Raw genomic sequence first — 14,334 nt, 5'->3', positions numbered from 1 at the left:
TCCCCGTTTCCCAGTTAAATACCGAGACGATCTGATGACAAATGTGTGTATGATGAAACAGGATGAAATTGTACAATACATTTTATTAAAATTTGGGGCTAGGATAGTGTCAAATGACTCAATAGATGGTGTGCCCTGAAATTACCATGATCATCTTTATCATACTGTTATCATACCGCATTGTCATCTTTCATTCGTGTCGGGATGAGCAGAGGCGGATCCAGCTCAGAGTTTTTTTTTTTTTGGGGGGGGGGGGCAAACCATAACAATTTATCGATTCTTTCCATGCATCGTCCACAGGCGTAATATTAAAATTATGCCTTTTGGGGGGGGCAAATGCCCATTTTGCCCCCCCCTGGATCCGCCACTGGGGATAAGTAAACGTCTTACCTTTGTCTAACGTTCGTACGCTATAAATGAGAAGCGAAATTATCCGTTATTGAGACGACCCAAGCCTTATCTATTTACCTATTCATGGACGCGGCAACAAATACCTTTCATGTTACTTCAGATTTTCAAGATTCTATCACACTACTTCTGTGTTTGGTCACTTAATAGACTATATGTCCATTTTTTCCGTATTTAGCTCTCGTCGCGTTCACGAAATACCTTTCCGTTCTTAGGAGCATACAAGACCAGTGCATCCTATTTTAATCACACTTCCTTGTTGCGTGGAAGCGGCTGGGCAAACGGTAAGGACAGCTGCAAAAGGGTCACAATCCTCCGCGGTGACCGTTTGAGCGGCCGTGGTGGGGTGGCAGTAGTAACCTGTCCCACGGCCAGGCTGCCTGTTCAATGGCGCAGACTGAGCTGCTACGGTGAACCAGTCGGTGGCCGACCCGGTCTAATGCCCACTCTTCCTTATACTCTCATCCAACTCTTCCTTAAGCTCACATTCCACAATATGGACGTGGCCTATAATAATCGCAAGGGCCTGGTTCAACCAAACAAACAGCATGACAATGAAGCTCCTACAATTTGAGCATCAGGATGCGTACATTAACTGGATCAGTTCAAGATATAGCTTATTTTCCTTCTTGTGATAAGCTCTTGACATTTTCCTTCTTGAAGATAAACTACTAAAATTCGAAGACTACGTACATGAACTGAATTAGGGCAAGTTACAGCTTATTTTCCTTCTTATTCAAGCATAGGTACCTGTTACCTAACCTAAAGCTAAAAAGCAATTCCTCAAAAGATTGAAGAACCCAGTCTACATATCAAAGCATACCTATCAAGAAAAATACTCGGCTCAGAAGTCAGATCGAGATGCAGGAAGAGAAGAAACAACACATTGATCCGTAACTGTGCCAGACAGAAAGTGAGGAGATACGAATAGTGAGTAGGAATTAACAATTTTTTGACAAACTAAAGTATATCATCATTAATTTAAATATCTAATCAGAAGCCATGAAGTGCCCCTTATTTGTGTCATACGTGAGACGTGAGAATAGGCTAAAGACCCATACCGATTCTATAATGCAGTGGCTGCCGAAAATCTATGATGGTTACTGGTGCTTAAATCCTCTTAAAAAATCCCCTTTTAATTTGAAAAATAAATCCATATAACGATGAACACTCGTTTTTATGTGTTTTAGTGTGCATTTAGTTCCTGAAAATACGTATTTTGAAATTGATCGTTGTCTATATAATAAGCATCATTTTAATGAACCTGAGTTAATATGTGGAGGATGTTTTAATCTTAAAAATATCATAACGTAAAATATTGCATACTTATATCATAAAAACATTGAATTTGTCTTAGATGAATTAAACTGTCTGAGAAGCTCGTCAAAGTACGCCACAAATTCTGGCGTGAAATAGGTGCCGACGATGCCGCAATCAGCTGATTATTGTTTGTGTTTTGAGATGTGCACAGCTGCTCACGGCTGAAATCATTCTACGGCACATCCAAAACTGGCGGTTACCAAAACCGTAAAGAGCGTGCCGTGTTTTCGATTTCACAGAGCTTTATAAGATTGCGTACTATATATCCAGCCTTAGAGTGCTGCCATATCCATTTCACGGCGTTTATAAGATTGGGCCATGGTCAGGCCAGAATAATGATTCGACGTGTCAGCGCACACTGTGCATTTTTAGACTTGCTGCGATAAGAAGCGTGCCACCATTTAAAGGTAGTGTGCCACCTTTGAAAGATTTCCCATTTTATTTTTCCTAGGATAAGAAGCTTCTGTTTTTACCTAATATCGCAAAAAAAATCAAAAATGGGCCTGGAATAGTGCCTTTTTCGCCTAAAAGTTTATCGGTTTTTAGATATGTATAACAACTGTAGTGGGCTCACCTGCAAACAGGCGTCGGGCAACAATCGCGAATGCGGCGCACTTGTGACAATAAGCAAAGGTCATTATAGTGTTACGACCATACGACGTACGGGAATGAGTTATCAGCTGTCTAATCGTAGACAACACTATGTCGAGCCTTAAACTGTAAGCCCGTATTGGTACTGTTTCTTTTATTTGGCTGTCGAACATTATTTATGGTTTGAAATATGATTTTATGTAAAATAATTGATATTAAAAAGCCGTCTTATAAGTTATGACCCCATTTCACCACACGCAAGTGGCAGAAATGACAATGATCAGCTGACGCATTTTTATTGGCCGAAGTCAGAGCGCGCGGCCCGACGCACCACGCGTATTTGGAAATTCCGACCTCGACGAGCATCAGAAGCCACCTAGCAGGCGTGTTCGAAACCGCAGGAGATGATGATGAACAGGTTTATCGAAACTTGATTGGATGAGCCTATCGGTAATAGCGATTTTAGTGTGTGCATTTATTGTTCATAGTGGTGTGAAATGTGGTTGGGGTACGACCGACAACCCGTCGGGGCGAATTTCGCACTGGGGTACTCAAAATTTGAAGAATTTAAGACGTTTCCATAAGTTTTGAAGGTATGGATAAGTTCTAAAAATCCGGTTCTCTTTATCCGGGTCATTAACTCCATATGGTCCAAGAAAGCTGGCACACTACCTTTAAAATGACATTTGTCCTATTGACTACGGTGGGTTTCTAGGCCACGCAAGGGCCAGGTTAAGGCAATTGACCTTAGATGACCTCGACTGGGAGGCGATGTCGAACTGTTGGAGAGCCAGAGGATGCAGCGAGACAGAGCAGCTGCACAAAAGGTCGCCACAACCCACGACTGGCTGCGAACACGCTTCAGGGACCGACTGCTGACTGCTTTCTCGGCTGGAGGTGAATCCATAGCGCGCACATTATCCGGACCTAACGCCACTAGATTTCTTAATTTGGGGACATCTCAAGGTTCAAGTGTACCGAGTGAACAGGAGAACCATCAGTACGCCGTTCGGGGCATGCGACCGGATATGCACCGTGCGGCGGTGGCATCAATTGAGGCAACGCTGCCTCGGGTCTTTGAGTTCACGACGCGTTTTGACAGCCTGCGCGAACTGTGCTGTACGAACGGCTCCGGGCATTCAACACGGGCATAAGAGTGCCATACTACAAGATAGCATGGAGTATTCTACCGTTTGGTGCTTCTTGCTTTTCTGGGGTTTATACTTTATAGTTTTCAAAATAGATTAACTTTTATGTCTATTTTTTTCGGAAACTCCCGGTAGTTGAAACTTCGGATGTAGTGTTGTTGGGGCGATGTCGTGAGTATTGGGGCCGTGCTATAAATAGTGACTTACCGGTACCCTGTCCGTCGTAGTTGAAGTTGCGGATGTAGGGCGTTGGGGTTGTGTTATAAAGAGTGACTTACCGGGACCCTGGCCGTCATAGTTGAAGTTGCGGATGTAGAGGGTGCGTGAGTCGACCGCGTACACGGTGCCTCGAACGCCGTGTTCCAGGGTCTTGAAAGAGCCCAGCTCTTTGCCATAGTACTTCTGTGAAGAGGCCAGCCCTGCGAATACAGAATAACACGTTAGTGATTGTTTACGTTTCCTCGATTACTGTGAAGATTGTAGAATCACCGCACAGACATGAAGTTAGTGTGTGGTGACTCAAAACGTAAACTCGGTCACCTAGTCTGCTTTTCCTATGAAAAAGCTGAGAATGTAGAGAAAACAGGGAATCTCATTGACAATGGTTGCTACTTGATTGCGTAACTCAAGTAATGTATGTGGACGCGGTGGCTGATGGCCCGCCTGGAGCGCCGGGGAGGTAACCCACAGCTCTCCCCGGCTGGGGAGGTATCCCCCAGATCTCCCCGGGGCCGGGGCGTTTTCTTTAGTCCATGATGGGACACCGCCCCGGCCTGGCCAGGCGGGCCACACCACGTCGCGTGGTGGTGGCGGCGAGCTATATCTTTATAGCTCGGCCGCCGCCCAGTCAAAATGCAGCTGAAATGTGGCGTCCGTTTTCTGTATGTATGTATATAGCCAACAATGTATGTATATGCCAGCGTGTACGCTTGCCAAATATTACTCGCACGTTGTGGGGGTTTTGAAAGCCCTATTGTGTCGGTGCATATCAGGCGTTTGCGGGTTTAAACGTCTCAACCTGGGGCGCTCGTTAGCATAGACGGAAAACCGGCGTCAGAAACCATGACAGAGACTGTCCTTGTTGGGCTTGAGAGCCCTCGATTATTATAGATGTACTTGTGTCATATTTGTATGATTTGTCAATAAATGTGGAAAAAATGTATGTGGACGCTAGCAAGTGATTGCGCAAACCCCAAAGGTGTCATATATCAGGGAGAGGGGTCAAGGTCAAGGTCAAATGTTTGAGTTTTAAGATTGCGTACAAAAATAACGGGTGGATCCAGAAAGGCGGGTCGGACGCTGCGGGGGACATACCCCCGAAAGTTTCCCCAAATTTAAACAACTCCTTGGCTTTCGATTCCTTATGCGCTGTTGTGCGGTTTAAATGAAACGTTTTTTTTTTCCTTCAAAAAATTGTTCAGTTTTCTTCCTATCCTAAAAAAAAACGACAAATTTGCACCGATTTTGGGCACTATGAGGAGGCATTTGCCCCGAATCCCCCCTCCCCTTTGGACCTCCCGTGATCCATTGTCGATCAGCTCTTATTAAATTTGATTTGTCACCTCTTGGACATGAAAATGCTCCAACATCGAATTTCACCTTAGAAATCCTTGACTAAACGTAAACATGAATATATTTGGAAAATAACGTGTGCCTTTTTAAAACCGATAAGAAAATGTCACCGATATAACACAATCCCATGACGTCGACGCTGCAATCATAGGTGTATTTCACAGGCCCGGAAGTAGGCGCCTCTTGAACAGAAACGGTACACTGCTGACCTTATCGCTCTGTTTCACCAGATTTCGTAACTTGACTTTCGTTCTGTCCACCATAGGCGGCGGAACGGGGAGGGCACCGGGGCACCGTGCCCCCCTTTGATTTTGGCATTTTAACGTTAGCCCTATGGGCGTTGCATGGTAAGAATGGGACCAAAAGTTGGCAGTGCCCCCCCCCCTTAATTGAAGGTGTTCCGCCGCTACTGCTGTCCACCCGCCACCGTTACTGCACTCCGCATCGATTGACAAAAGTGTCAGCTCTTGTCAGCTAGAATCCCGTGCGTCAGGGTTAACACTCTCTCGTAGAGAAAACAATTTCCAAGTAAGCGGACACACTGCTTGGAAGCCCCTTGCCATGAAGTTAAGGAGCACATTGTTTGCGAATGCACACAATGCTGCAATGTCAGGAAGTGAAACTTTAGAGCAAGCAGTGGAGCACTACTTGACAAAAATGCCAGTCAGCATTGCCCTGTGTTATTCACTGAGAGGATCTCCCCATGTTACGAGGGGTGAACGTTTGTTTCGGAATTCCAAAGTTGCCTCACAACAGAGACTTCGTCATTTGACACGGTTACGTCGGATCCTGACGTCATGACCGGGCCCTCCTGCGTCACGCATGACGTCACACGGAGGGAAGGTAACGGCCACCGGCGCACTGTGGGGCCGGTCGGCGCACTGTGGGGCCGGTCGGCGCACTGTGGGGCCGGTCACGGCCTGGCGCGGTGTTGACTGACCGGAGCGGCCGCCGGGCGGGGTGGGCCGACCAGTGTCGCTCACCCGCCCCCACCGGCGCACCCGCCCGACGGTAGAAAGTGACCGTCTCTGGCCTGTCAGCGCCACACTCAGCCGCCTCCTTCACTTTCCTGAAGGCAGGTTACACAAGCAACGGCTGATTACACTGGCGGTGCTGGGGATGGAGCAGTGATGTTGTCAAATTGCAGGGTTCAATAAGAAGTTGGACTTAGGTGTGCACTGTGCTGTGCACAACGATTTGTGCAAGAGAAAAACGGACTTGGTGTCTCTGTGTGTCGATAATTCAAATCCAGCACATCATAGCACCTGGCAAAATAGATTTAGAGATGACGGTATGTAGGCAAGTGATTTGCTGCCCATAAGTAGCGGTATTGTGAGAAAACACTTTGTTTATGCATCCTTTTCCTTTTGGTAAAATGTTTTATTCGGATGGAAGACCTGGGCCTAATGTCATCTATCTATTTTATTGACCACAAGAAAAATACAGGTGCAAAAATGCCGGATATGAATGCATCAACGAACTGTCGAAAAAAAAAGAGCTTAACCCTGTTCCGTAGAACAATGGAAAGCCCTTTGCATCACAACTTGAACAATGCCAGCCGACGCAAGTGTCCGTTCTCATTTCCGGAACCGGTGTCCGTTTCCGATTTCCCTCTTCCGCTCCTTCTCTGTTCGACTTGACAGACATAGATAAGTCATTTATTTCATGATCTTTCTTGTAGTTTATGTAAAGAATAGTGTTTTAACTAGCAAGAAGTAATAAAACCAAATATTTTGTGCCGTTTGATCTCAAAGTTCGCTGGATTTAAATGCTTTGTTTCATTAATAACCTGTTGCAACCACGACGATGATATTGGATTGGGTTGGACAGGGAAGGATTCGGTATAATGGGTGGAGGGTAGAAGACTGACGAATGTGGCAATTATTTCAACATGCCCATGGACCCAAAATAACATAAATTGATGGCCTTGGTCAGCCTTGACTTCCAACGTGATCTGAATAATCCAGAGACCAAATATGTCAGAAGTAGACCACTAGTGACGTAAGCAGTCGGACTGAATTAGTTATCAGTCACGTGTTACGTGGAATAGGACATCAGAACAAGGTCACACCAAGGTCACTGATCTCATAACTTAGATGATGGATAAGCAGTTATGTCACTTGACAGGGAAGCCGAGTAGGTTCCTTTGGAAGTGCTTTGTTTCGTCCAAATATATGACAGAACTGAAGGGTCTCCCGGTTTGTGGATAGTAGGTATCCCGTATCGAGCTTAACAGGTTTATAGGGCTGTTGCATGCAAATCTTTTGTTACCTCTCACTTCAATGAAAACAGCAGCTCGTTTGACGGGTTTGTCATTCTGGCCACGAATTAGAGTGGGCACTGGGCAAGTATCTAGCATCTTCGCAGCATACAGACCATGTTGTGTTCCCCATATCTGCTCTGAGAGCATAGCAGTATTAAACTGTGAACGCTGCAGCCGACTGACGGTTCCCACCGGGTGTGTACTGTGTGTAGGCATCACAGCACACTGTCCCGGCACATACCGGCTCAACAGTTGGATTCTGGGCAACGATAAAAATGATTGGCAGTCTTGCTCATGCTGCACCTGCGGAATGCGGATGGATGGGTACTGGCAGCTGGAGGGGTTATGATAGGGGCAGCGCCCCACTTCATGCTCCGATTCTTACATTAGTTCCGGCCGACACACCCGGATGTGTGTGGCCGTTTTGCAGCACGCAGACACCGTCTCGGCATGCATCGGCTGTTTGTGGCTGTCCTGCAGCACTTAGTCCCTACAAACGATGGCTGTGTGTGTCTGGGCACACAGTCTGAACGGCCTCTACCGGCTGAGTGTGGCCGTCCTGGCACACCGCCTCGACACACGCCGGTCGTGTGTGTCTGGGCACACAGTCTGGGCTCACGCCGGCTGATAGACGGCCTATACCGGCTATGTGTGGCTGTCCTGACACACAGTCCCGACGCACACTGCCTGGCTGTGTCCCGTGCCCGGCACACGCCGGCAGGCTGTGTCAAGATACACCGGGTGACTGTGTCCAGGCACACCAGCCCACCGTCCCGACACACACGTACCGGCTGGCCGTCCGACCGTGCCGCGCCGTTAGCTGAGGCCGCACGACCGGCAGATGGAACGGACGGGTCCACGGCGGCCACTGCCGGTCCACCGGCCACTGGCAGCCGGCAGCCTGGTGTGGTACTCCAAGTCTCCAGCCAGCTCTGAGCTACCATCGCCGGGCAGCGGGCAGCCGCCGGACGGCGTACGGTCTCCTCAGACCGGGTGGTGCGGGGCGGCGGCGTGACGGGCCGGCCGGCGAACGGTCACGGGTCGCCGACTGCACCGGTCGGCCCGTGTCCGAGAGGCCGCCGTGCGGACCACGCTCGGCGGCGTCCGGCGGCGTCCGGCGGCCACTCCGCATCTGACCCAGAGACCGAGTGGCGGCACAACAGACTGCTCAGTCAGCTGGCCAGAGCGGCGAGCGTCCGGCGGAGCACTGCGCCGTGTAACGACACCGGGTATTATGATGGAGGTGTGCCAGAACCCGTTCTAATAAAACAAAATGATGACAAAGTGATGAGGTTCAAGATAAAGTTGGTCGTGTTTTACGTGACTTGCGCATTTCCAGTCTAATGGCAGATAAAATCAGGGTGACAATTATGTCATGTGTCTTCTATGTGGAGAGAGAGAGAGAAAGAGAGAGAGAGAGAGAGAGAGAGAGAGAGAGAGAGAGAGAGAGAGAGAGAGAGAGAGAGAGAGAGAGAGAGAGAAGAGAAAGAAAGGGAGATAAAGAGACGGCACTATTTGCAGAATTGCTGACTGTGCTGTCGCACTCTCCGCTGTCCAATGCCCATGGCCAGTGGAACTAAAGAGAGGAAACTAGAAGGGTGAAGTGTCGGGCTCTCCTCCCTGTCACAGTGAAAGTGTGTTCTCTCTCAGACCAGTTGGCTATCTAAGACCCCCCGCTGAGTTGTAGAAAGCAATATCACGTGACCCAGGAAGTCGAAGCTGCTTCAAGATGCTAAATGCTAATGCTGGTCAGCGAAAGAGAATGTTGGGGAATGCCAAGAGGTCTGTTGGTCAATTGGTTAGAACGATCCTCATGAAACTTTCGAAAGGTAGGCAGCAACTGTGCGAGGTGAGCTCTAACTCCTTTCGGTGTTTGCCGGGTAATTTCCCAACCGGTAAATTTGCCCACAACTAATGTCTGATGTACGTCCTGACCATGTGAAAAACCATAACATATAGTATTAAACATAAAAGTGTGTTGTTCTTGGGTGTTAATAGCATACCCGATGAGCTTTTATGACAGGCTCAACTCAAGAGATAAGGCTTCAGGAATGATTTAACAGAGCTGATGAAGTTTAACTCGTTGTTAAAGGCTAAAATAACACACTTAACTGGTAGCTAATACGTATACCGAGACGTAATAGCTAATAACCTGAACATACGCTCAAATGCCACTATTTGTGTGAAAAACTATGCTGTCTGAAGTAAAAATAACGTTTTTAACCCAACGCTTAACTCCCAGAAACTAAAAAAAAAAAAAAATGAACGGATTTTGGTGTCCGATTTACTACAGTAGGTATTGGTAATTAACCTCAGTTCACCCCGTACACTATCTGAATGATCGCGATCGCACTGAGATACAGTGACCGCTTGCAATTTACACGCTCCGCTGGCTGCGTCATATAACCTCCGCTAGGAATACCGTAAGCAATCGGCTGGATATGCACTGTGCAGCATACGATCTACGGCGTCCATCAGCTGGCCATGAGGTGACCCGCCGGCGTCCGGCGGCCCGGGACGACGAACGGTACTCACCAATGCAGGCGGCGGCCAGAGCCAAGAGCAGCACACCCCTGGTGGGCACCATGTCTGGACGCGGGCGGGTGGTGACTGTCGCGCGCGACGAGCACCGCTCACTTTTAGCCGGCCGACGTCGACCGCAGCGCCGCACAGCGGACAATATTGAAAACAACTGCTCAATGGTGATGTTGTAGATACAGCGCGATGCGCCACAACACTGCGAGTTTTGCATGCTGCAACATTTTTATTAATCCGATCTAGGAGGAGGGTTAAATAGAAATTAAGGTTTAGGTCAAGGTCGGGTGAAGTGAGGTCAAATTTTAAAGTCGAATGTTACGAGTCGTTAAAGGTGTTCATATTATGCAGCTTTTCACGACAAATCGAATGGTGTTATTTTCATTCCTGTAAAACGACTTAAACGTTAAAAAATCATGTTTGAATCTTTGGTGCGTCGCTACGTCATAAATTTTTGATAATGGCCGTTTTCACGATGGGCTCTCCGGCGAATGCACCTGATTTGACCAAATCTGCACCTAATTTCTTTTACAGCAAATATCTTCATTTTATGAATTTATTTCAGTGATTTAATCGATGATGCTCTCTGATGATATGACAAAGCAGGCATATAACCAATTAGTGCAATCCTAGCTGATAGCTGCTCAGAGACACACTGAACCTGATTTGACCAAATCTGCACCTGATCTGTACCAGATGTGCACCAAATGGTATGTACCAGATGGCCGTCGTGAAAACGGCTAATTACTACTTTTTGACCAATTCTTCTAAAAATTGGAGCGTAGGTGCACAAACAGTATTTCTGTAACATATATTCTGTTTTTTATACATTCAAAATATTATATTTTAGAACAGTTTTCTCCAATAAATCAGTTTTAAACGTTGCGTCAAAATCCAATATTTTTTCAAAGAAAAAAAAAAAACGAGATGACTATTTGAAAGACAGAGTCAAATCACTTACATGTCCTTTTTGGCATGTGTAAACCAAAGGCGTTAAGGCCTGGCTACACTATGCGTTTTCTGCGTGCGTTTTTTGCGGGTTTGCAGGTTTTGTGGAATATCGTTCTAGAAAAATAAACGATATTACGTTTTTGTGATGTTTTATATTAAATTTTAGTTAATGTAAGAGTTATATTAACTTTTCTATGTAACTAATGTAAAATTTCTATTATTCAATACTTTTTTTCTAGAACGATATTACGCAAAAAAAAACGCAAACCCGCAAAAAAACGCACGCAGAAAACGCATAGTGTAGCCAGGCCTTTAACCCTCGCCATGTAGGGGGGGGGGGGGGTTGGTGCAACCCCCCCCCCCCTGAGGTTTTTCGGAAATAGTGCAAAAACGGCGGCGCGCAGCGCCGCCAAATTTTGGGTACCTTATGGGGCAAACCTTGCGCATCTTTTGATAAAAAAAAATTTGACCGGGTCATGTCAGGTCACGGAGTTATGACGTCACAAAGGGAACAGCCTCCGGCCGGATTTTAACAAACTGAGTGCCAACGCCCGAGGTTTCCTGCCGGTGGTACGGACATCGGTTGATGGATCGTGATGAAACTTCCCATGCATGTTGGGGCAAGTATTGGCTATCATATGGTATAAGAAACTTGACCGGGTCAGGTCAGGTCACGGAGCTATGACGTCACAAGAGGAACAGCGTCCGGTACTATTTTTGAAAAGCGCCCGAACCACTATTTTGCTAATTCTTGTCACGTCAATGGGAATATGCAGCAATATTAGCTTCTATAAGGAGCAAATGGACCTTCCAAATCCAAAAATACAATCAGATTTCAAAAATTCAAATTTTGATTTTTCGAATTTCTGCCGTCGACTGTGACCTTGCCGACTTCCGGCGCTCCCAACGCGCCATTTTTAGAGCTAGGGAAACGAAATACATACCAAACGATAGAGAATTGATCAAGGAACACGATAGTGAAGGTTTCAAGTCGATATCTCCCACGGTTCTGCCGCAATCGCCGCGCAAAGTTGAAAAAAGTCTATTTTTCCGAAAATTTGACCTTTGACCGGTCAAAAGTAGGTCAAATGTTGACCTAGGACCAAAAAATATACCACCAATCGCGAGATCTCGGCGAGAGCAATCCGTTGGTCTTTTCCGCTAAGCTCTACGACGCTCCGCTTTCAAACGCCAAGGGGGGGGGTCGCACCAACCCCCCCCCCCCCCTGCATGGGCGAAGGTGGCAGATCGCCGTTTACGGGCGAGGGTTAATTAGAGGTGTTTGAAGTATTGCCGTTTTGAAGCGAAAACGGTGGGATATAACATCACTAAAACGTTATTTTCTCACAAAGTTTCGACAGAGTTGGCTCCAATTTTCAGGGAACATGTCAACATGATTTATGATGAGGTAAAGAAAGTTCGACGTTGCTGGCATAACATACTTGTAAGTTATTGGCGAAAAGCGGCATGGGCAGGTTCTGCGCCCGGTCGCCCAACGGTTGGTTAAGATAAAAAGTTTAAAAATCGATCAGATTTTTTTTTAGAAATCGAGGTTTAGGTGACGTCATGATTTATGAATTTTTGACCGAGAATGGCATGCGTCTAAAAAAAAAATCACAGAATAGACACACACACATGGCGATCTCCGACTTTTGATAAGTGTTCTATATTTTCCAGAGTTTTCAGATGAAACTGGGCAATTTGTCTCTTTTACCTAATGGTTATGATGCATATATTTGTTAACTTGAACTTTTTTTAACCAAAAACGTAATCGATGATAAACTGTTCCAGTTCTTTGCCAAAAGCAACCGCATGCCATAAAACACATGTCATATGCCGCGAATACCAACTTCGATTTTTTGGGATGTCTTATTAGCTGGCTAACCTGACCTTTGCCGTTTTTCCGGACCTTCGCAGCGCCGCCGTTTTTTGGTACACCTGTTCATGCATCTTTTCCACACATGTGAAAATTATAGACCCGGGTCGTTCAAGGTCGGGTCACCAGGTCACGTCAAGTGACCATACCTCAGAAAAGTTCAATGGCTCGCTATAGCTACACCGACTGAAGGGTCACTTTGAAACTTTCAGAAATTGATAAGAATACCAGTGTGTATAAACAGCATCTTTCGGATTTTTTATGTCTGTGACCTAAGGTCAGGTCAATTATGCGACCTTTCCATTATAAGTCAATGGGAGAAAATTAAAATGGGCTTCTTTTGGACGGATGTCGTTCAAAACTCTCTCAAACACTGGTTCATAGGTAAACATGACACACTGAATCGGAATAATGCACCTGTGACTTCTCTTTGTGCCCCTGAGGTCATCTCAGGTCATGAACGGTCACCAGCAGTTTTTTTTTGCTATAACTTTTGTTAGAGACGTGCCAGAGAGATGAAAACACGTCAGTTGTATTCAGCTTGACGATACGGATCGACTGATATGCAACATGACCCTTTCCGGTCAGGTCATGACTTTGACCTTAGGCCAAATTTTCAAAATAACCTTTCGAGGTCAACGTATAGTTCATTCGACGCGTCTCGACGAGAGGAACACGATGCTGGCAAAATTAATATGGCTCTCTTGAGTCAAAAGTTAGGTATTACCGAAATATATTGTTCGTTAAAACGGCTATGTTTGAAGTTTTTGCCCTCTGGAGGCTAAACCGTTGACCTGAGGCCAAATCTTAGAACAACACTCAGAAAGGTCTGTAAAAGGGCTGTGAAATGCCCTTTTCCGCGACGCTGCAACTCTATTTTTCAATCAGGTCATCGCTGAGGTCACTGGAGGTCACCAAAGGTAAAATCATCACGAAATTTGGTTCCCGTTTTGGACAACTTCTTACAAATCGGCGCATAAGTCGGGAAATAATAGAGCTACAGCGCTGCGGAAAAGCGCATTCGATAGCTCTTCTAACCCTCGCCCGTATTGGTGTTTTTCCAGCTGCGAACGTATAAGGGGGGGTCCGTTGGACCCCCCTTGCCGTTTCGCCCCTGATCGAGCTAGAGCTTCGCGGAAAAAACGAGCGTGTTGCCCGTGACAAGAGGAAGCCGATGATACCTAATTTTAAGGTCCTAGGTCATTGGTTGACCTTGCAGGTCAGGTCAATGACCCTAAAGTCGGGAAAATCGGGACCTGTTAGAACGTCGTAAAGTGTGGCTGCTATGGGGTTTTTCGGGGCGCTGATCACGAATATCATGTTAGTTTTGATCACAGATGATGTATTTATGCATTTAGTCCAGGTCGGGTCAGGTCAGGTCAGGTCAACCAGTAGGGGTCCTGCCGGGCATTCCTAGTAGGTGTCAACCGCCTCTGACAGCTTCGTAACATGCTACGAAGGCACCAAAACTACTTCGTAAATGTTCATATGGTTGCTAAATTCGAATTCAGCTCCAAAAACTGGCCTAGAAACATGTAAAACTCGAAAAAGTGAACCGAGGTCACCAAAGGTCAATGACCTGACCTGACCTTCAGGTGACCTTGGCACCAACCGTAATGCATGGGGGCAACATCATATCACATGTTTCAACGCTTGAAACCACGAAAAGA

At 46.4% G+C, this 14,334-nt stretch overlaps 1 protein-coding gene across 3 annotated transcripts in view; it reads right to left on the bottom strand.

Moving 5' to 3' along the window:
• LOC122369810 (protein Skeletor, isoforms D/E-like) overlaps window positions 1-14,334 on the bottom strand; it is a 63,041-nt gene that overhangs the window by 41,106 nt on the left and 7,601 nt on the right. For 2 of the 3 annotated variants that reach the window (XR_006254478.1, XM_043344833.1), the window contains exon 2: window positions 3,746-3,886. Coding sequence is in view for 1 of the 3 variants with exons in the window: in XM_043344832.1 (XP_043200767.1) it covers window positions 3,746-3,886; window positions 9,838-9,889 (193 nt within the window). In the remaining 2 variants the exon portion in view is untranslated. Of the gene's footprint in view, window positions 1-3,745; window positions 3,887-9,837; window positions 9,913-14,334 lie in introns of those variants that run through there. The other variant, XM_043344832.1, reaches the window with a different exon arrangement.

Source organism: Amphibalanus amphitrite, unplaced genomic scaffold, assembly GCF_019059575.1.
Source record: "Amphibalanus amphitrite isolate SeventyFive unplaced genomic scaffold, NRLGWU_Aamphi_draft 001075F_arrow, whole genome shotgun sequence".
Classification (NCBI taxonomy): Eukaryota; Metazoa; Arthropoda; class Thecostraca; order Balanomorpha; family Balanidae; genus Amphibalanus; species Amphibalanus amphitrite.
This window is presented reverse-complemented; position numbering and strand designations above follow the sequence as displayed.